The sequence below is a fragment of the Dama dama genome, chromosome 15 (assembly GCF_033118175.1).
Source record: "Dama dama isolate Ldn47 chromosome 15, ASM3311817v1, whole genome shotgun sequence".
Classification (NCBI taxonomy): domain Eukaryota; kingdom Metazoa; phylum Chordata; class Mammalia; order Artiodactyla; family Cervidae; genus Dama; species Dama dama.
Window position 1 is genome coordinate 71,002,078 of NC_083695.1, and position 24,039 is coordinate 71,026,116.

The window sequence follows — 24,039 nt, forward strand, 5'->3', positions numbered from 1 at the left end:
GGCCAGCCGACTGCTCTCCTTAGCGCCGCCAGCTGCGTCCCTAGCCCGGAGTAGCCGCCGCCCCTGGAGACTCGCTTTGACAAGGGCCTAACCGCCGCGGCCGCTGGCGTCCGGACCGCTCGGACCCGTCGGGCCGGGCCGGGTGGGGACGAGCGCCGGGGCAGGTGCCGCCCCACGAGGGCCGGCCGGGGGCCAGGCGTTTAGCCGTGCAGAGCGCGGGCCGGGCTCGGCGGAGGGGCCGCCCGCGCAGCGCCCCCGCCCCGTGGGGCCGGAGGGGGAGTCGCGCCCCGCCTTCCCCCGGGACCGCCTGGCCGGAGCGGCGGGAGCCCGAACTGCCCGCGCCCGCCGCCGCCGCCCGGGCTCGCGCGGGAGACGAGGGAGGAGAAACTTTGCCTCTTATTGTTTTTCATCCTTAAGTGTGAGGAACTCTGTTGGGGAGGAAAAATGTCCTTCTTCAATTTCCGTAAGATCTTCAAGTTGGGGAGCGATAAGAAGAAAAAGCAGTACGAACATGTGAAGAGGGATCTGAACCCGGAGGAGTTTTGGGAAATTATAGGAGAACTGGGCGATGGAGCCTTTGGCAAAGTGTACAAGGTAAGGGGGAGAAAAGGGAAGTTACACTTGAGAGATCAAATAGCCAGCGGCCGGGAGTGGCATGAGGATTTCTCGCTCCCGCGTCCCGTTCCTGTCTTTGGGACCTTCTTTTGACTTCGTAAACGTACGTTGAAACTTTAGGTTACCATCCGAGGAGTAGCTAAGACGTAGGGTTTAAGGTTGAACAAAATAGGGTCTGGATGTAGTTTAAAGAATGGTTGCCAAAGGGAGGCAAGGGATACAGCCTACTCTGTTCAACGTTAAAGGAAGTGAGGGTGTTCTTTCATTAAAAGGAGGGGTCTGGTTTGGCCCTCAAGTGTTTTCAAATCAGAAACTCATTATACTTTAAAGTGGATTTCTATTTTTCTATTAAGCTGTTTGCATTCATTTAAAGTGTATTTCTATTTTTCTGTTAAGCTGTTTGCATTCATATATATGCTTACTTTTGGGGTCCAGGGTATGTATTTGGTTGTATCTATAGCTTATACATAACCAGTCTCTTGGGATAAGAGCAAAGCGATTGCTACTTGCAGACTATTCTTGAGTTGGTCGCTTGACAGCATAGTGTAAAATGGAATGTAATTTCTGATAGAAAATTTCCAGAAGGAAACCTGCATCTGATACTAGTTTCTAAATATAATAAGCATCGACTAAAATCCATTCCAGGGCCCAAGAAATTAAAAGACACATATCCCCCCCATATATATATATACACACACAAATATTTTTTATACCCAGATATTCATTTTAGTAGAAGGAGGTTTGCTGTTTCAGTCTGAGAGCATTTGTGTTAAATGTTTACTATCCTGTAAGGAGTATATGAATGATGTCATTGGGATATTTTCATCTGAAGGGTGAGGTTTTATGAGACAGTTTTTAAGGGGAAGGACCCACAGGGTTGCCTGGGTGTGAAATATAAATAACTTATGTTTAACTTACACGTAATTTGGCCCCCACAAAAGTCCTGGGAGACATGCAGGTCAGTAGTATCTCCATTTCATAGATGAGGATGCTGAGACCCAGAAATTGTTCCTATTCACACCAGTCACAGCCTAGATTTGAACTCAACCCTTCTGACCCTGTGTTTATGATTACTGCTTTTTTTTTTTTTAACTTGAACATCTGGTGGTAGAAGTGATAGCATTTTTTCCTTCTTTCTAAGCACCATCCCGCCCTGCCTTTGCACTGGCTCTAACACATCTCAAAGCCCCGCCTTCTTAGTCTGAAATATCCACTCTTTTCTGTGTGCTTTCAAAACACATTGTTCACATTGCTGCTATGGCACTTGTCACATGTTAATGTGTTTATGTTATTATGATAAGACCAGGGGCCAAATTATGATATACATTTGGGTTAATTCTATTGCCTTCACACATAGTGCATTTCTCTGTATATTTGTTGAAATGAAAGACTGTGTGTTACCTGCTTGTGAGTGCTGTTGATGCTCTTGTGTGCTGTGGAAGTTGACAGAGTAGACTTTAGTGCCTAATGTGGAGGGTATGGATTTCAACAAGAGCTTACAGTATAGATGTGTGGTAGACAGGGCTTTTAGTGCAGTGGGGAAATCCTTCTGGGAGTTAAGAATTGTGCTTTATTGCTGGTTGTCACAAATGAGCTTTGAGGTCTTGGACAGGACACTTAATGTCTCTGGACCTCCTTTTTCATAGCTGGAAAATCATAGATTTCCTAAATGTTTAGATTCCTTTACCCATTAATGTTGTGTGAGTATGCAGTTATCTAGGAAAGGCAGTAATAAATCCTCAAGGCATCTGGGATCTGGTAGTTAGAAGGCAGTAGGTGATTATGGGCAGTTTTCATGGTATAAATGTTTTATTGAATAGAAACAGTGTAGTATTAAGACACTGGCTCTGGAGTAGGACTGTATCTTGGCTCCCTCAATAGCAACCTCTGATGTTGGGTAAGTTACTTAATCATTGCATGTCTCGTTTTTCTCATCAGTAAAACCTACTCCTCAGTATGTGAGAATTAAAGGAGATAATAAATGTAAGACACAAAAAAGGGCTCAGGAAATGGCAGAAAATTACTGTCGTTATATTTAGAGCTTGAAAACGAAATATGGGATGGGACAGGAAAAGGGACCTAGGAAGATAGTAAAACCATTTTCTGGCACAGGCAGATTATCTTGACATGCTAATACTCTGATTTAATTCTTTCATTAACCTGCAAAGTGAATATGTCTTCCTATAGTGAGATACCTATTGAAAATTTTCTGAAAAATAAGAGCCTTACGCCATGTAGTTTAACACTGTAAGACTGTGTCAAGGATACTTTTTGTGGGCTTGGTGTATATTTTAGTGTGATATTTGAAGAATGGGAGTTCTTTGCATCTTTTCTTTTTGTCTCACTATTTTATACTTCCAAGGAGTAAGCTGTGAGCTTTTTAAAACAAAGTTTAAAATTTAAACTTATCTCACCTGTTATGTCTTTTTCCTAACCTCTTTTACTGTCCAAGATTCCCTAGGAAATTTAAATTTATAAACTTCTGTGTAGGAGAAAAAGCAATCAAACCTTACAATAGTATGTATAGTGTGCAGTATAAAGCTGTTTCTGAAGTTGATTCCAACTATCATTTGATTATAACTGTTTACAGAGATTAATTTCTAAATAGGCAATTGTCTTGTGTATTTAGTTTGTTTGAAACAGTTTTTTCATCATATAGCTGTATTCTTTCCACTTAGTCTTGCACTACACAGCTCTGTAACAGTTACTTTCTTGCTTGAAATATCTTCCCAATTTTAAATTTATTTTCTCTTTTTTTAATAGTATTATTTGACATATAAATGAAGATATGTCATATCCCTCACATTTTTTATGTTTGGATTTCTGTTGCTTTCAACAGAAAAAAAGGAGTGCCATAAAATGATCCGTTGAATTGAAGTTGGGCTACTGACTTATGCTGGATGAAAAGTGATTCGTTTTATGACCCTGATGGGCATGCGCCTTTTTAAAAAATAGTGAAACATATAATCGTTATATTGAAACATACAATCCATATATGTACATTTAGCGAAGAGTAATAAAGTGAACTCAGTATTAACAATCATCAGAGTAAAGGAATTCTGCCAGTATTCCAGAATCCTTTTCACCTCCTTTCTGAATTTATTCTGCTCTCCCACTAAAGGAAACCACTATCCTGTGTGTAAGTTATTCATTTCTTTGCTTTCCTTATAGTTTACTATCTAGCAGTGTATAACTAAGCATCATAACTTTAGTTTTGTGTGTGCTGAGTGTATTTTGTGTCTTACCTCTTTGAAAATCAGCTTTAGGTTTGTGAGGTTTGTCTTTGTTATCACTAGAGCTGTAGCTAATTTTAATTGTTGCATAGAATCCCAATATATGATTATATTGCCGGTTATTTACCATTGCTCTGTTGGATATATCAGTTGTTTTCAGTTTTTGGCTTTTATACTGGTGCATGTATGCATGAGTTTCACTAAGACTTAACTTGGAAGTAGAATTGCTAGGTTATAGGGTAGTGTATCTTTAATTTTACTAGACTATACCAGTTTACACTCCCACCAGCATCCTCTGAGAATTTTCCTTACTCTCCATTCTCTCCACCATATGATATTGTTGAAATTTTTAAGTTTTGACAATCTGATGTTTTATTTTTCATTGTGGTTTTAATTCATCTTTTCTCTGACTACTTTTAAGTGTTTCTTTTTGTTAGTATGGATTTCTTCTTTTGTGTTCAGTGTCTTGTTCATTTTCCTCTTGGATGTCTTTTTCTTGTTTATTTGTTGTGTATTCTGGATTTTAACCATTTGCTAGTTATGGCTATTGCAAATACATTCTTCTTCTGTGCCCATCTTTTCATTTTCTTTATGGTGTTTTTTTATGAACAAGAAATTGTTGGTTTTAGCATCAGTTTTGTCTTTTTTTTTTCTTTTTCAGTTAATGCTTTCTGTATTGTATTTGAGAAATTCTTTCCTGGGGGCCCTTTCAGTTGTTGGATGGGATGCTGCCTGATTCATGAATCACCTAATAAAACCAATTTGATTTTTGAATTTAAAAAAAAGGCGAGAAAAGTTTTCCTAACCTTAGATCATGGAGATAAACCACTATCTTATCTTCTAAGTGCTTTTATGATTTTTGACTTTAACATTTATGTCTACAAGCCACTTAGTGAAGATTTTTGCAAATAATATGAGGTAGGGGGTCCAGTTTCATTGTTTTCTACAGTGGGCACACAGTTGTCCCATGGCTCATCATTGGGGGAGACTGTTCCTCACTGCTCTGCAGCACGTGTCTGTTTCTGGGATTTCTAGTCTCTTCATTGATCTGTTTATTCCTTTATCAGTTTTCCACTCTTAATTAGGAAAGCATCCAAACCAATCTCTGCTAGAGAAAGACTTCCTTTTCTTCTTCTTCAGCAATGTCTGGTATATTCTTGGCTATTAGGGCTTTCATGTACATTTTAGAATTAGCCTGACTGAATTACACAAAGGGCTTCCCATGTGGCTCAGTGGTAGAGAATCCCCCTGCCAATGCAGGAGACACAGGAGATGTGAGTTTGATCCCTGGGTGGGGAAGATCCCATGGAGAAGGAAATGGCAACCCACTCCAGTATTCTTGCCTGGGAAATCCTGTGGACAGAGTCTGATGAGCTACAGTCTGTGGGGTCGCAAAGAGTTAGACATGACTAAGTGACAGAGCCCACACACACGCATGCACGAGTTACACAGAAAACCTGTTGTGCTTTTTTGAAGGAGTTTTACGGAATTTATAGATTAACTTTGTAAAAAATAACATCTCCATAATACTTAAGTTTTTCCATCTATGCATCTGGTTTATTTCTAGATCTTTTAAAAAATATCTGTCAATAATGAATCATAATTTTTGTCTCTAGAATCTTAGGAGCTCAGACTACTTCGGGAGTGTCTTAAATGCTTTGTTTTTGCCATTCGAATTTCCTCCTTGTTTTGGTTATGTACATCCTTCTGTAGTCTTCTGAGAAAGGATACATGGAAGGTTTATTTCTTTTTTAGGACTAGGCCTGTCTGAATATGTCTTTATTGTAATGTCACACTTAATGCATAGTTTGTTTGTAGAATTCTAGTTCAAAAGTACATTTTTCTTAGAATTTTAAAGACTTTTCCATTCATTGCCTTTTGGCTTCAGGTGTTGCTGTTGAAAGTCCTTTGCCATTTTGTTTTTTGGTCCCTTGTGATCTTTTTCTCTTGATAGCTATTAGAATTTACATTTTATCCTCTGTGCATGGTAATATACTTTGATATAGGTTTTTTTTTTCTTCCTTTCATTTTGCTGGGCTCTTGGTTAGTCCTTTCAGTTCAAAGACTCATGTTCTGTGACATTTTCTTGTTCTTATTTGACATCTCCCTGCTCACCTAATTAAATGGCTCTTGTTATGGTCTTAGGATTCAAGTAAAAGAGTTAAATGGACACCTGATTCTTTTACTTGACCTCTCTCTGGAGCATCTGAGACCCTTGACCATCATTTCCTTTAAAAAGCTGGCTTTTAGGTCGCCATACTCCTGGTTTTACTCTTAACCTCTGTGTCTACTCTTTAGACGTTTTTGCTGGCTCTTCTTGCTCTTCCTGACTTTCAGTGTTGGGGTTCCACAGGGCTGGATTAAGGCCTTCATCTTTTCTTTTGAGAGCCCATCTTCTCCTGTGGCTTCAGATACCATCTACATGCAATTTTGGTCTCTATCTCGAGATCTCCTTTTTGAACTCTGGATCCACCCATCCAGCTACCTATTAGAGCTTTCCACTTAAATGTCTCAGATTTCTTAAACAGCACTGAATGTCACAGATTCCTTAAACGGCAAGTAAAAAACATGAATTAATTGAACTCCTGATGTCAGTCCCAGATTTGCTTCTCCTATGTTCCTCATTCAGTAATTGACATCTCCATCCACCAGATGCATAGACCAGGGACTGGAGGTCATTCTTAACATCTTCTACTTCCTTACCCACCAGACCCAATCAATCACCAAGCCTGTTAATTTTACCTATAAATATTTCTTGAATCTGTCTCCTTTCTTTCTTCATTGTTGTAATTCTAGTCATAATTGCCATTATCTCTTACCTAGACTACTGCAGCATTTTGGTGTATTTTTGGGCTTCATAGAAATGTAATCATACGTGTGTTTTGTGTCTGGCATCTTCTATTCAACATTATGATAAGAATTCGTCTCTAGTTGCACGTAGTAGTCTTCTCATCTTTTTTGTTCATTTGTTCTATAGTATTGCAATATATGAAATACTAAAACTTATCCATTCTGCTTTTGGTGGACTTTTGGATTGTTTCCACTTTTTGTATATTAAGAATAAGACTTGTGAATATTATTATGTGTCTTGATGTACATTTACATTCATTTCTATTGGATATGTACCTGGGATATGTACTTAGGTTATCGGATACATGTGTTTTAAGACTCAGAAGATACTGCCAGTCTTCTAAAGTGGTTGTACCAATTTACACCCCCATCAGTAGGGAACGGCAGTTTTCTGAATTGTTCTGTATCCTCAGCAACACTTGCTATTATTATTAATACTGTTATTAATATTTTATGTTAGCCATTGTGGTGAGTGAGAAGTGGTTTTATTTACATTTTCCTGATGACTGAAAAAATTGAGTACCTTTTCATGCCTGTTGAGTATTTGGGTATTTTTTCCAGTGAATTTTCCTATTTGTTTGCTGATTAAAAAAATACCTTTATCAGTGTATATAAAACACAGAATTCACCCATTTTATGTATATAATTTGGTGAGTTTTAGTAAATTAGTACAGTTGTACAACCATGACTACAGTCTAGGTTTAGAATCCTCTCATGACCACCTGAAGCTCTCTTGTGCCCATTTACAGTTAATTCCTGTTCCCACTGGGGTTTTATTTCTCTGGTTACTAATGAGGTTGAGTTCCTTTTTATATACTTATTGGCCGTTTGGATTTCTTCTTCTCTGAAGTGCTTGTTAAAGTCTTTTGGGTTCTTTTTCTCTTTGGTTTGTGGGAGCCTGTATTTTCCTGATACTGATCCTCTCAAGGTACAGGTGATGCACCTTCCTTTCTCTTGCTTTATGGTGTGTCTTTTGTTTCTCTTTATGATGTCTTTCTTTATGTAGGTGTTTCAGATTTCAGTTTAGTTCAATTTATTAGCTTTTTATACATAGCTAGTGCTTTTTGTCTTTGGAAAATTTCCTTACCCAAAGTGATGAAGTTGTCCTTCTGTGTTATATTCTTAAAGTTTTATGGTGTTGTCTTCTGTATTAGATCTATAATTAAACTGATGTTGGTTCTTGTCTATAGTATGAAATAGGGAGTCCAGTTTCATTTTGTCTATGTAGACACCTAGTTGTCTCAACACTGTTTACTGAAAAGATCACCCTTTCTATATTGCTTTGCAGTGCCTCCATCATATGTCAAATGTCCATATACTCATGATATATCTCTCTGACATTCCTTATTTCTTTAGGATAAATTCTTAGAATTGTTAGAGCAAAATACATGATCATTTATTAGTGTTTACTGTGAAATTACTCTAGAAATGTATAAACTTATCTTGAAATTAATTTTTAGTTATGCGAAGAATTTCTATTGATAAAGAGTATTAGCTTATTAGGGATAAAGTTAGTCTCTTTGGCCATCACTCTAATTATTGTTCCTTCTCTTCTCTCCATAAATGTAACTATTTGGTTTCTGTATCAACTATCATGGTTTCTTTCTTTCTTTCTTTTTTTTTTTCTCTTCTGGCTGTGCTGCACAACTTGCAGGATCTCAGTTTCCTGACCAGGGATTGAATCTAGGCCATGGCAGTGAAAGTCACCACCAGGGAACTCCCCATCATCAGTTTCATGTATATGTTCCTCGATATTTTTCTGTATACTTAACATACATGTACATGGATTATGCCTGTTTAAACAACCTAACAATGGTCTATTTCTGCGCCATTTTGTTCCTTGACCTTTTTCAAGGATAGTTTTTATCCTTTTAAAAAATATTTGCTTTTTTGATAGACAAAAAGAGTATCTGTTTATTTCATTTTCCATATCTTTGATTTCTAGAGATATTGCCATTTTAAGAATAATTGAATTATCCATATTCTGATGAGCTGTTTTCTTGTTGATCTGAAAGTACTTTTTATGTACTGTGAAAATGAGCACTTTATCATAATGGTGCAGTTATTTTAGTTAAATTAGTTTATGTTGCTTTTTTGATATTTAAGACATAGTGTTCTTTTTTTTTTTACAAAATCTGTCAGTGTGTCTCTTTGCTTTTTTTCTTCTTCGCTTTCATGCTTAGAAAAACTTTCCCTACCCAGGAATTAGATACATATTTATCTATATTTTCTTCGTGACTTTTTAATAGTACAGTTATAAAGAATTTTAATTTTAATTCATCTGGAATTTAGTTTTCTGTGGATTGACATGAAGCTCTATTCACCCTTGTTGTTTAGTCACTAAGTTGTGTTTGACTCTCTTGCAACCCCATGGACTGTAGCCCACCAGGCTCCTCTGTCCATTGAATTTTCCTGGCAAGAATACTGAAGTGGATGGCTAGTCCCTTCTCCAGGTTATCTTCCCAGCCCAGGGTTCGAACTCACATCTCCTGCATTGGCAGGTGGATTCTTTATCACTGAGCCACCAGGGAAGGCCCTGTTCCACCCGGAAAAAAAACCCTAAAATCTATTTTATCTATTTCTAAAATTTAAATACTATTCTGAAAATATTGCAGAGAATAAAGAAGACTATAAAAATAATACCTTTTAGGTTATATCTTTTAGGTAACCTGTTAACAAAAATTCAAGGGGATACTAATGTGGTTAGAAGCTTGAATAGTACAAAAATGATAAAATTGAAAAATGAAAACCTTTCCCACCAGTCCTTTTTCCCAAAGTCAGTCACTGTAACAATATCTGTGTGTCTTTTCAGATAAAATTTTATGCCTGTTTGAGCATAAGTATGAATGCTTGTTTGTAAAACTGAAAATATATTGGCACACACACATATGTATATACAGGTGAACTTAACTGCATATCAAACTGATAACATAGTCATAGTGGAAAAGTGCTTGAAATGATTTTTGAGTGGAGTACTCTGACTAGTGGGATATATTTATTTATTTATTCTTTAATTTATTTATTTTAATTGGAGGCTAATTACTTAACAATATTTTAGTGGTTTTGTCATACATTGACATGAATCAGCCATGGGTGTACATGTGTTCCCATCCTGAACCCCCCTCCCACCTCCCTTTCCATCCTATCCCTCTAGACTAGTGGGATATATTTAAAGGATAAAAAGAATAGGAAAGAATGCTTGAACTTGATTAAATAGGTTTATTACTAGTAGTGTTTTCTGGTGCTACTCATTGGGAACTGTATAATCACCTAATGTGGTATTTTTTGTCAAAGATATTTAACCTGAATCTAATAATGAGAAAACAGACAAATCCAAATAGTGGGACAGTCTACAAAAGAGTGATTTGAAAGCAAGAATGACAGAATGTTAACAGTTGGTAACTCTGGCTGAGGGGTATATGGTTGGTCACTGTCTGTTCCCTCAATTTCTTTGAAGGTTTGGATTTTTCCAATTAAAAAAGGGAAGGATCATATTTTTAAATACTGTTCTGCACATTGGTTTATTTCACTTAGCAATTCTTCTTTTCAAATTTTTTTCTCCCTTTATATATTGATCATTTTTCTCTTTCTATGAAAGGAGGAAGAAAGTCTCTTTTCAGATGGGTAACTACTTCTGTATTATGCTACTAAAATTACCTGGTGTTTATTAAATATTGCATTGTATTTTGTACTCAATACCACATCAAGTCCAAATTCCTAGCATATATACATTTATGTTTTAAAAGAGGTAACTGAAACTTTGAATTGTAAAAATGACTTTAATGTGCTAGCTTATCTTTTTTCCTTATAAAATTCTTAGTATTTGTGTTGAATTTCTTATCTTGACACCAACTTTTGTTTTGGCCCTTTACTTTTATAATTTAACATTGAGAATGTTTGTGTGGTAATGATCTTCTTTACCATTTAAAAGCCTTTATTTTTCTTGAAGTAATTTCCAGAAGTAGTATGTCTTTGTCTTATTTCTAAATATTAAAAAAAAATTCTTTTTGTGTTCTCATTTTTTCAGTCTTTCAACTATGTAACCCGTGCAAATTCCTAAAGCTTATCAATCACACAATTATCAAAAATGTTGCAGTTTATTCATGTTGCTCAGAGTCAGCAAGTCCATGAAATAAATGGGAAAACTATGTTATCTGAGAATTGGTAAAACGTTTTAGAAACTGCTGATTTAACCAACATTAATTTATTATTGACATTCTCTTGTTGGTATCTTGACTGACCAATAACTTTAGTTTTCAGTATATAACCAGAGCAATATAAATAAAGTAGTGTTTGGGAATATAAAGAGAATATAAAGTATATTCCTTTCATTTTTGCAGAATTCAGGAAATGGCGTGAAAATGTGTTCTTTTAAAAGCATATAAGTTAATTAATTTGGCCACACCACATGGCGTGCAGGATCTTAGTTCCCTGACTAGGGGGCAAACCCGTGCCCTCTGCGATGGAGAAATCCTTTAAAAAAGGGTATCTGTAATATTTTCCGCCTGTTAATGGAAGAGTATGTTGTATAGCTGATCCTCATTATTTGCAGACTCTTTATTTTCGAGTTTATCTACTTGCTAGAATCTATTTGTAGCCCCCAAATCTGTACCTGCAGTGCTCTCACAGTTACTTGTGTGCACTTGCAAAGCTGTATAAGATGTGAGTCCCTAGATGCTCTTGTTTGGAACTGAGATCGAACTTGGCTGTGCTCTGTCTTGCCTCACCTCTCATACAGAGAGGTCCAGAGGATGGAAACAGGAGGGGCTGTATACTGTAGTGTAAGAGGCTCCTGGTTTGGGACCAGTTGGATGGGGGCACTTGTTGTCGGTGCAGCCTTGAACAAATCACCTATTTCTGAACTTCATTTTCTCTTTTGTGAAACAAATAGAATCTACCAGGATGAGCTGTTTGAGATCTAAGGTTATAGTCTGTGTGGGGGATTGTGTGTGTATATTTCTTCTAGGAGCAGTGGTTCAGTATTCACTAATTTAGGGTTTGTAGTGACTCTGTAGAACAAATGAGAATAAATAGTGGAAATCAACTGTGTATCTTTGCTAAGTTATGTTGAGTAATTTTATTCTTATTTGATACTCACTCTTATTCCTACCAAAATCTTACTGGGTTCTGAGAACATCACCAGGATTAGCATGTAATATAAAACAGTTAATAGTATCTAAACAGTCTAAAACTATTTTCTTTCTCTAGTGCTTTTTTCCCCCCAAACTGCTCTTTGGAAATTTGAATATTTATTAACCAAATATTTAATACTACTGTGTCTTAGTTCTCCCATCTATAACCCTCATCTCCAAACACCCCTTTCTGAGGTTCTGCTTTGTGATGTTGTTCTGAGATTTTTGCAGATCACTGTGTCCGTCTTGCCAGGTGCTCACTTTTAGGTTTCAGAAGTATTGAACACTACAGGAAAGCTGCAAGGAGGAGGAGAGAGAGCTTACATCTTTCTGTTTCCTGTGGCTCCCTGTCTGCTTTGCTGTTACTTTGATCATCATCCTAATGGAACTTCTCACCCCAACAATGACTGTCCCAGATTCAGTTTGTAGTTTTTCTAACACTCACAGAGCTAGTCTTATCCTTCTTACCCTTACAAACACCAGCTCTGATTGGCTAGTCCCCTCTTCCTCAAAAGGTACCCTGGTCTCATAAGATCCCTCTTCCAAGTTGAGAGACTCAGCAGTAGCTGATCACCACTCTCTCCTCAGGGATCTGAGTTTCAACTCTGCAGAATCTTTTCCTCCAAGTTGCTGAGTTTGTGTCATTGCAGTCTCTTTCCTTGGCTCCTGTGATTCGTGAAGATAAAAATATAGTGATTTTTAAGTGATCATGACTGATTTCTGAAAACTTTACCCATTGAAATTATAGCTCCTTTTAATTAACATCTGAGTGTTTGTTATTTCATTCTTGTTTTTATTAACATTTGTTTAGTTAAAATTTTGTCTAGAATTTTCATGCTTTTAGGTAGTAGATGGGATTGTTTCTTTTTAACACCTTATTTGCATTGTTTGTTTAAAGTATGGTTTTGCACACATCGATTTATTTCAGTTTTGAATTTTAGAGTTCTCTAGAACCAGATCATGATGAATATTTTCAAGCAGTAATGTAAGAGGCACTATATTTTCTAATGTAAATTTTATTTATTATTTATATTAAACCAAATGTTACTGTCGCTGACTTAATCAGTACATCCAGGGCAGTGGAATAATGAAATTTGTTGCTACAAAGAACTTTAGAGATTGTCTATTATTAATTATTTTTCCTCTTTCATGCCATTCTATTAACAAGTAAAAGGTACATCTGTAAAATCTCTCCTGCCATGGGTAGAGGCATGCCAAAGAAGGATGACTTTTTAACTCTGCTCACAGTATCCTTGGTCTCTCACCACTGCTTGTATTTTATAGTGTCCTTTTCAAGGACAGTTGCTCTGCTTTCCTTCTTCCCAAAGTGTTACATTAAAATGGTGAGAGAAGGACATTTCTCACTGGCTTATTTCCTGACTTGGGGGAGGGTGAGTTCTATGTATTATTTTTTCAACTGAGGTGTCTTTCTTAGATAAACTTAATGCCGTGTTTCACCCAGTTATGATAGACCTTCAACTTTTTAACATTTCTGAAACTGGGATAAGTCCCGATTTATTGTTTGATGCCTTAATATTGTTCGCCAGGTGGCAGTTGTGATATATATGTCATTGTGCACTGTGAATGTCATTGCATCTCAGGTATCATACAGTTCCAACCTGTTGATGTTTCAAGAATGTTGTGAAGAAAGAATGTGAGTCCAGGTTGTCATCTAAAAGCTTCTTTTAGCACCTGTGATAAGATCAAGAGAATATCAGCATTATGATATCAAAATAGGAGGTAGTAGCTTCAGAGAAAATTTTCGAGACAGTAGTAGAGGAATACTTTTTAAAGAAATGCTGTATCACCAAAGCTTTTCGTGGCCAGAGAATAATATTGTGTGAAAACACAGACATTAGATAATTCTGAGTGAAAAAGTGACTCAGAAGAGTTAAATGTGAAGAAGTGTTTTATTTTTCCTGTGTTTACAAAGATAACATAAAATAGCAATTTTTCTCTAGATCTATCCAAAAGAGCTCTTAAAAAAGGAATAATGTGAAAATTCTAAATGACAAACTTCTGTCATCGTTTATTAGCAGTTTTTCTTTCTTTGCAGAACATAAGATAATGGGCTTCCCTGGTAGCTCAGTCAGTAGATAATCTGCATGCAGTGCAGGAGACCAGCTTTCGATCCATGGGTGGGGAAGATCCCCTGGAGAAGGAAATGGCAACCCACTCCGTATTCTTGGTTGGAAAATCCATGGACAGAGGAGCCTGGTGGGCTACAGTCCCTGAGGTCACAGAGAATCTGACATGACTTAGTGACTGCACCACCATTCTCTGAACCCTAAACATTAGGGTTACTTTGTTAGTAGTTAGTATTAATTTCTACCTCTGTTTTTACCTAAGGAGGTAAAATGTAGCAAAGTCTACTTAGGAGAATCCCCACATAGAGGCTTATACCTAGTTTGCGTGTTCTTTCATCATCATCTCCAAGATTAGGTAATAGATCCCTAAGAAATATCCCATAGACTGATGTTTTAGTACTTTATTGCCTCCATAAAAATAATACATGTCCATTTAAAAATGTAAACAGTGTGAAAAATACAGAGAAAGTCAAAGGCACATGAAACTCTGCCATCCCCTGATGATGTCTTTCCAAGTATTTCTTATATAACTATCCCTAAGTAAAAATGGATGTGTCGTTTTTGTAAAATTGCATACCTTTCCTGTTTAGTAAGTTTCTTTTCTTCCATTCAGCAATATATTGTGGTTTGTTCTCTATTAAGAAATATTAATTGATTAATCAATTAGTTTTAATGGTTGCATAATTCTCCATTATAGAAGCATACGGAATGATTTAAGTAGGTTTTTGTTAATGGACATCTGAGGCTGATTAAGTTTTCTTTATTATAAACAGTGCTTTAATGAAAGTTTTCTGCATACATATATTTTTATTTTATAAAATTTTCTCCTTATAAATTATTAAAATGGAATTGGGCATTTATTTATTTATTAAGATACTTATTACTAGCTTTTGAAAGTTTGCTGTTTTTTCTTATAAAATGATAGATTTGCTGACGTGATGGTAACATGCATAATGTTGAAAATCTCCTTTAAAGACCTTTGTGTGTGTGCGCAGTCACTCAGTCTTGTCCAGCTCTGCAACTCCATGAACTGAAGCCCACCAGACTCCTCTGTCCATGTAAAAAAGCCTAGTTAGTATTTTATGATTTGATTCCTAACTTTAAAATAATGATCTTGACTTCTACTACACATTTTGAAACCTTCCCTTTGTAATAAATGGAAGTGAGAAGTTATTTAGTTAAAGAAAATGGAAAAGCTAAAGTACTAAAAGCAATGAAAAATAATTAAACTGATGGAAATATAGGGAAATTGGGAAGGGTAATGATTAAGATAAAGAAAGAGTTTTGGAAACAGCCTGGATTTGAATCTCGATTCTGCCTCTTCTTCTTGACCTTGGGGAAGCATTTTAATCTCACTAAGTTTATTTATCCTCCTTTAATGCAGGAATGCTAATATATCATGGTATCATTTTGAGGATTAACTAGTAATAGTGATAATTCCAGGTAATGTTTTCGAATCCTTTTTACTGTGAATGGCAGGCAGTGTATTAAATGTTTATTTTTTTCCCTTGGCAAATATCTCATATTAATTCTCACAAACGTGTGAGTTGTAAGTACATTTTTATTGATGAGGAAACTAAGTCTAAGAGAGGGATTTTATAAGTTGCCCAAACAATGTAGTTATTAAGTGGCAGAATCAAAATTTGAACCCTAATAGTCTGATCCAGTAGAACCTGCAACTTGAAATTCTATCTGTATTAAGCACTTAGCGTGTATCTGTTAATATTTATGTTTCAGTTCAGTTCAGTTCAATGGCTCAGTCACGTCCAGCTCTTTACGACCCCATGAATCACAGCACGCCAGGCCTCCCTGTCCATCACCAACTCCTGGAGTTTACTCAAACTCATGTCCATCGAGTTGGTGATGCCATCCAGCCATCTCATCCTCTGTCATCCCCTTCTCCTCCTGCACCCAATCCCTCCCAGCATGAGGTTCTTTTCCAGTGAGTCAACTCTTCACATGAGGTGGCCAAAGTATTGGAGTTTCAGCTTCAAGCATCAGTCCTTCCAATGAACACCCAGGACTGATCTCCTTTAGGATGGACTGGTTGGATCTCCTTGTAGTCCAAGGGTCTCTCAAGAGTCTTCTCCAACAGCATAGTTCAAAAGCTTCAATTTTTTGGTGCTCAGCTTTCTTTATAGTCCAACTCTCACATCCATACATGACTACTGGAAAAAACCATAGCTTTGATTAGATGGATTTTTGCTGGTAAAGTAATGTCTCTGCTTTTTAATATGCTGTCTAGGTTGGTCATAACTTTCCTCGCAAGGAGCAAGCATCTTTTAATTTCATGGCTGCAGTCACCATCTGCAGTTATTTTGGAGCCCCCCAAAATAAAGTCTCACTGTTTCCACTGTTTCCCACTTTAGAAGACAGTTTGTCAGTATCTTGCAAAACTACACATACTTTTACCATATGATCCAGTAATTCTGCTCCTTCGTACTTATTCAGAGGAGTCGAAAACTTACATCCACACAAAAAGCTGCATGCAGATGTATATAGCAGCTTTATTCATCATTGCTAAAACCTGGAAACAACCAAGATGCCTTCAGTTGGTGAATGAATAAACATGCCTACTACATCTGTGTATCCAGCGATTGTTTAGCACTAAAAAGAAATTAGCTATCAAACCCTGAAAAGATGTGGAGGAATCTTAAATGTATGTTACTCAGTGAAAGAAGCCAATCTGAAAAGGCTACATACTGTATGGAAAACAGAAAACTATGGAGACAGTAAAAAGATCAGTGGAAGGGTTAGGAGAAAGAGTGGGATGAATAGGCAGAGCATAGAGATTTTTAGGGCAGTGAAACTATTCTGTATGATATTAACGTGGTGGATACATATCATGTATTTTGTCCAGACCCATAGAAGGCACACCAGGAGTTTATCCTAATGTAAACAATGCACTTCAGTTAATGATGATGTGTCAGTATAGATTCCTCAGCTTTAACAAATGTACCACTCTGGTGCAGAATGTTGGTAGTGGGGAAGACTGCATGAGTAGGGAAGGGATGTATATGGAAACTCTTTGTACTTTCTGCTACATTATATCTACTTTCTGTACATTATATCTTCTACTGTGGGCAAGAATCCGTTAGAAGAAATGGAGTAGCCATCATAGTCAGCAAAAGAGTCCGAAATGCAGTACTTGGATGCAGTCTCAAAAATGACAGAATGATCTCTGTTCATTTCCAAGGCAAACATTCGCTATCACAGTAATCCAAGTCTGTGCCCCAACCTGCAATGCTGAAGAAGCTGAACAGTTCTTTGAAGACCTTCAAGACCTTCTAGGACTAACACCTAAAAAAGATATCCTTTTCATTATAGGGGACTGGAATGCAAAGTAGGAAGTCAAGAAATACCTGGAGTAACAGGCAAATTTGACCTTGGAGTACAGAATGAGGCAGGGCAAAGGCTAAAATAGTTTTGCCAAGAGAATGCACTGGTCATAGCAAACACCCTCTTCCAACAACACAAGAGAAGACTCTACACATTACCAGATCGTCGATACTGAAATCAGATTGATTAAATTCTTTGCAGCTAAAGATGGAGAAGTTCTATACACTCAGCAAAAACAAGACCAGGAGCTGACTGTGGCTCAGACCATGAACTCTTTATTGCCAAATTCAGACTTAAAGAAAGTAGGGAAAACCACTAGGCAATTCAGGTATGATCTAAATCAAATCCCTTACGGTTATACCCTGAAAGTGAGAAGTAGATTCAAGGGATTAGATCTGATAGAGTGCCTGAAGAACTGTGGACCAGAGGTTTGTGACATTGTACAGGAGGCAGGGATCAAGACCATCCTTAAGGAAAAGAAATGCAAAAAAGCAAAATGGTTGTCTAAGGAGGCCTTACAAATAGCTGTGAATAGAAGAGAAGTGAAAGGCAAAGGAGAAAAGGAAAGATACACCCATTTGAATGCAGAGTTCCAAAGAATAGCAAGGAGAGACAAGAAAGCATTCCTCAGCGATCAGTGCAAAGAAATAGAGGAAGACAATAGGATGGGAAAGACTAGAGATCTCTTCAAGAAAATTAGAGATACCAAGGGAACATTTCATGCAGAGATGGGCACAATAAAGGACAGAGATGGTATGGACCTAACAGAAGCAGAAAATATTAAGAAGAGTGGCAAGAATACACAGAAGAACTATACAGAAAAGATCTTCACGACCCAGATAACCACGATGGTGTGATCACTGACCTAGAGCCAGACATCCTGGAATGTGAAGTCAAGTGGGCCTTAGGAAGCATCATTACAAACAAAGCTAGTGGAGGTGATGGAATTCCAGTTGAGCTATTTCAAATCCTAAAAGATGATGCTGTTAAAAGTGCTACACTCAATATGCCAGCAAATTTGGAAAACTCAGCAGTGGCCACAGGACTGGAAAAGGTCCGTTTTCATTCCAATCCCAAAGAAAGGCAGTGCCAAAGAATGCTCAAACTACCGCACGATTGCACTCACCTCACACGCTAGTAAAGTAATGCTCAAAATTCTCCAAGCCAGGCTTCAACAGTACATGAACCGTGAACTTCCAGATGTTCCAGCTGAATTTAGAAAAGGCAGAGGAACCAGAGATCAGATTGCCAACATCTGTTGGATCATCGAAAAAGCAAGAGAGTTCCAGAAAAACATCTATTTCTGCTTTATTGACTATGCCAAAACCTTTGACTGTGTGGATCACAATAAAATGTGGAAAATTCTGAAAGAGATGGGAATACCAGACCACCTGATCTACCTCTTGAGAAACCTGTATGCAGGTCAGGAAGCATCTGTTAGAACTGGACATGGAACAACAGACTTGTTCCAAATAGGGCAAGTAGTACATCAAGGCTGTATATTGTCACCCTACTTATTTAACTTGTATGCAGAGTACATCATAAGACTCGCTGGGCTGGATGAGGCACAAGCTGGAATCAAGATTGCCTAGGAAAAATAACAATAACCTCAGATACGCAGATGACACCACTCTTATGGCAGAAAGTGAAGAACTAAAGAGCCTCTTGGTGAAAGTGAAAGAGGAGAGTGAAAAAGTTAGCTTAAAACTCAACATTCAGAACACTAAGATCATGGCATCTGGTCCCATCACTTCGTGGCAAATAGATGGGGGAACAGTGGAAACAGTGAGAGACTTTATTTTTGGGGCTCCAGAATCACTTCAGATGGTAATTGCAGCCATTAAATTAAAAGATTCTTGCTCCTTGGAAGGAAAGTTATGACCAACCTAGACAGCATATTAAAAAGCAGAGGCATTGCATTGCCAACAAAGGTCTGTCTAGTCAAAGCTGTGGTTTTTCCAGTAGTCATGTATGGATGTGAGAGTTGGACTATAAAGAAAGCTGAGCGTGGAAGAATTGATGCTTTTGAACTGTGGTGTTGGAGAAGACTCTTGAGAGTCCCTTGTACTGCAAGGAGATCCAACCAGTCCATCCTAAAGGAAATCAGTCCTTAATATTCACTGGAAGGACTGATGCTGAACCTGAAACTCCAATACTTTGGCCAGCTGCTGTGAAGAACTGACTCATTGGAAAAGACCCTGATGCTGGGAGGGATTGGGGGCAGGAGGAGAAGGGGACGACAGAGGATGTGGTGGTTGGATGGCATCACCGACTCAATGGACATGAGTTTTAGTAAACTCCAGGAGTTGGTGATTGACAGGGAGGCCTGCCGTGCTGTAGTCCGTGGGGTCACAAAGAGTTGGACATGAATGAGCGACTGAACTGAACTGAACTGTACTTTCTGTTTAGATTTGCTGTGAACTGAAAACTAGAAAATAAGGTTTATTAAAAAATAATAATATTTATAAAGCAAGTATGCATTGTAATTGTGAACTTACGATTCTTTTGTTTTTAGGCCCAGAATAAAGAGACCAATGTTTTAGCTGCTGCAAAGGTGATTGACACCAAATCTGAAGAAGAACTTGAAGACTATATGGTTGAAATTGATATATTAGCATCTTGTGATCACCCTAATATAGTCAAGCTTCTAGATGCCTTCTATTATGAGAATAATCTTTGGGTAAGTATTTTTGGTTAATCTGTAGGAATAGTCAAAATAAGTTAATTGTCTTGAAGAGATTTATAAGTTGTGTAGACCTTTTTTTGCACTACCTCTTCTATTTAGTTACTTAGGCTACTTGAATGAGAATTGACCCATTGATGAGAGGGTGATTAACAACATAGCAACATATCCTTAACTTCAACTGATATTTAGATGTGTATGTCAGAATACTATATTTCTTGATTGTTTGACATTTGACTGAAATTTAGAAACTTGGTGAAGAATTTTAAATTTACTAAATAATGAAATTAGATTCCTTTTTTCTCTTGAATTAATATTTTTTTCCCAGTTAGAACTTTCTTTCTTTCAAGTCTTTTTTCCCCCAGTTCTTTTATTTATTTATTTTTAATGTTATTTTGAAGTGTCTTATTTAAGTTTCTTAATTTAAATTTAAGTATTTAATTTTTTTTTAAGTTTCTTTTGTTGTGGCTAGGCCCGTATGTAAAAATTTTATTCATTTTTAGAAAATGTTAGGCATAAATAAGTATATAAATAAAATGTGAATATTTATAATAACCAGTCAGTCACTTGCTCTGCACCAATACTAATTCAATCAAGAGTACTTTTTTAAATGGAGTTTTAGTTTGTCTCCTTGAAGGAATAAGCAAAGTATTACAAAAGAAGTGTAGATAATATAAGCTGTACTTGCTTGCGAATCAAAAGACCTTTCCTTTTTTATTTTGGTGATGCTAGGCAGGAACTTGGATAAATCAGTTAATCTTTTATCAGATAAATCAGTTAATCTTTTATCAGTCTGTTTACTCAACTATAGGATGAATAATGATCTGTCTCCCAAATTATTTTTCCTATGATATAATGAGTTTGAAAACAACTTATTGGTAAGCTCCTGTGAAAAATAAAGTGTTGTTCTATAGAGGAGAAAAAACTATGAATCTATAGAATTTGTTAAGCTATGTAATTAAAAAAACAGCTGGACAACTATGAGGGACAGTGGGAGGGAGAGATAGACATGAATTAATTGAAGAATCATAAAAATGCAAAATGAAAACTGTGATGAGGATTAAGAAGGAAAACTGCATGGTGGTATGTACTGGCGAGGTTTGGGGAGGCATCCAGTAGGAAGTGATAAGTGAGCTAGTATCGGCTCACTTGTGTATGTTTTCCCCAAGTTTTTAGAAAAACTAAAATCCATCTTTCAGGATATATTCCTGTTGGTAAAGTTAAAAAATATACTTGTTCATTTAACTCAGAACAGTTACCTTAAAAAGGAGAGTATAAAGTCTTTGAGTGGAGAGGAAATGGATATATAATATGGCCCTTAATAACAATTCTGTACCTGGTAATTTTAGAGAACCTGGGACACTACAAGTGGTGATGAACAAAAATGCTCACACTTCCACACTGTGTTCCTTTTGTACTTTCTCAAACGTACAGCAAGGCTTGTAACTCTTTTTACAAAGAAAGTCTTTACGGTTGTTAGCATAATATTGTTTATGTAACTTAGGTTATTTGATACCTATTTATTTATCTTTTTTGCTAGCTTGAAGGAAAAATACTCAGAATCAGTGTTGTGTTAAACATGTGCTTTTTTATTTGCCTGCAGATCCTCATTGAATTTTGTGCTGGTGGAGCAGTGGATGCTGTGATGCTTGGTAAATGTATTTTTGTTCCTTACATTTATATCTTAAATTATACTTTAAAAAAAGTCAGTGGATTTCAAACATTTATACATGTATGTTTATCTTATTGTTGAGTAACATTCAATAAGTTAAATCAGCCTAATTATTTTTATATTTTTAGATGACTGAAATAAAATTTTAAAATTAAATGTTGAGTATAATATGTGAAGAAAGTAATATTTGTGTTATACTTTAAAAAAAATCATTTCATTGTATATTGTCTTCAACAGTGACAGTAAAGGTATTAAAGGTATATAGCCTGCTGATAGACTTTCACCATACCAAAATGCTTATTTGTTTACTTTTTCGTTTCAGAGCTTGAGAGACCGTTAACTGAGTCCCAAATACAAGTAGTTTGTAAGCAAACTTTAGAGGCTTTGAACTACTTACATGATAATAAAATCATCCACAGAGATCTAAAGGCTGGCAACATTCTTTTTACCTTAGATGGAGATATTAAGTTGGGTAAGTTTATTCTTTTAGATAAAACATTTGATTTTGTGCTTAGAGATTTCTCCTTGTATGTCTGTTACTTATTATTGTTCTTTTTTGGCTCAAATATTAATATGTGAAACAAAGAGAATTACGTTAAAATATGTAAAACATGGAGAATTACTTCATGTTAATTTTTTAAATTGGGGCTTCCCAGGTGGTGTAGTGGTAAAGAATCTGCCTGCCAAACAGGAGGTGTGGATTTGATCCCTGGGTTGGGAAGATCTCCTGGAGAAGGAAATGGCAACCCACTCCAGTATTCTTGCCTGGGAAGTCCCATGGACAGAGGGACCTTGTGAGCTGCAGTCCATGGGGTCGCAAAAATCAGACACGACTTAGCGACTAAACAGCAGCAGCAGTTTTTAAAATACTTCCTTGGAGGGATTTCCCTGGCAGTCCAGTGGTTAAGACTTGGTGCTTTCACTGCCAATGGCCTGGGAACTAAGATACCACAAAACATGAGGTGAGGCCAAAAAAACATAAAACTTGGGAAATAATTATTCATTAACTCCCAGAATTTCTAAGTATAGGCACCTAATATAAAGACTCTTTAAACAATAAGAAAGGATGGATTGTTATTTTTAAAAAGACACACTTTTAAAAGACTGCCTAATAATTTTTCCCTTAAATTTTTATATGTAGAATTAATATTTATAAATACAGTGCATTTAGAAAATGATACATTATGTAAAACCACTTAGTTTTGTCTTCATTTCCAAAACTCATATCTAGTCGTTTTCTTTTTCCATCTTTAGTTTTATATTCTATTTTGTAGATATGGTATCTTAAGGTTAAGTAACTTAAGGTTACTCACAAAGTAACTAACCTTAAGTGTAAAAAAGATGCTAAATTAAGTATAAGGTTGAAAATTGTTTTTTTTTTCATTGAGGGAATAAATGATAATTTCATAAGGAGGAATAGACATAGACTTTAGATGGGAAATTAATGAATTTCATATATACACATACAGATAGAAGATACAGTCGTTTTTAAGTATCTCCAAGACATGAATTAAAAAAAAAAACTCTGGTGAGGAAGCCTAAATTTGAGTATTTTGGACAGATATTAAAAGGACAAAATATATCCAACGGCCATGCTGATACCAGTGATCATAGTTCACTTTACTTTGTCATGACCTCTAAGCAGGTATACTTTGTTTTGTTTTTTTTTTTCATTTATTTTTATTAGTTGGAGGCTAATTACTTTACAATATAGTAGTGGTTTTTGCCAACATTAACATGCATCAGCCATGGATTTACATGTGTTCCCCATCCTGATCCCCCCTCCCGCCTCCCTCTCTACCCAATCCCTCTGAGTCTTCCCAGTGCACCAGTCCTAAGCACTTGTCTCATGCATCCAACCTGGGCTGGTGATCTATTTCACCCTTGATAGTATACTTGCTTCAATGCTATTCTCTCAGAACATCCCACCCTCGCCTTCTCCCACAGAGTCCAAAAGTCCATTCTGTCCATCTGTGTCTCTTTTTCTGTTTTGCATATAGGGTTATCGTTACCATCTTTTTAAATTCCATATATATGTGTTAGTATACTGTATTGGTCTTTATCTTTCTGGCCTTACTTCACTCTGTATAATGGCCTCCAGTTTCATCCATCTCATTAGAACTGATTCAAATGAATTCTTTTTAATGGCTGAGTAATATTCCATGGTGTGTATGTACCACAGCTTCCTTACCCATTCGTCTGCTGATGGGCATCTAGGTTGCTTCCATGTCCTGGCTGTTATAAACAGTGCTGCGATGAACATTGGGGTGCATGTGTCTCTTTCAGATCTGGTTTCCTCAGTGTGTATGCCCAGAAGTGGGATTGCTGGGTCATATGGCAGTTCTATTTCCAGTTTTTTAAGGAATCTCCACACTCTTCTCCATAGCGGCTGTATTAGTTTGCATTCCCACCAACAGTGTAAGAGGGT

General features: G+C 36.8%; 1 protein-coding gene across 2 annotated transcripts in view; it reads left to right on the forward strand.

The window, feature by feature from the left end:
* The first annotated feature begins 349 nt into the window (after positions 1-349).
* SLK (STE20 like kinase) overlaps positions 350-24,039 on the forward strand; it is a 58,257-nt gene continuing 34,567 nt past the window's right edge. Inside the window, exons 1-4 of one of the 2 annotated variants that reach the window (XM_061162555.1) lie at positions 350-594; positions 19,772-19,936; positions 21,543-21,591; positions 21,934-22,083. In XM_061162555.1, the coding sequence (XP_061018538.1) occupies positions 445-594; positions 19,772-19,936; positions 21,543-21,591; positions 21,934-22,083 (514 nt within the window). In that variant the 5' untranslated portion in view covers positions 350-444. The remainder of the gene's footprint in view (positions 595-19,771; positions 19,937-21,542; positions 21,592-21,933; positions 22,084-24,039) is intronic. The other variant, XM_061162556.1, reaches the window with a different exon arrangement.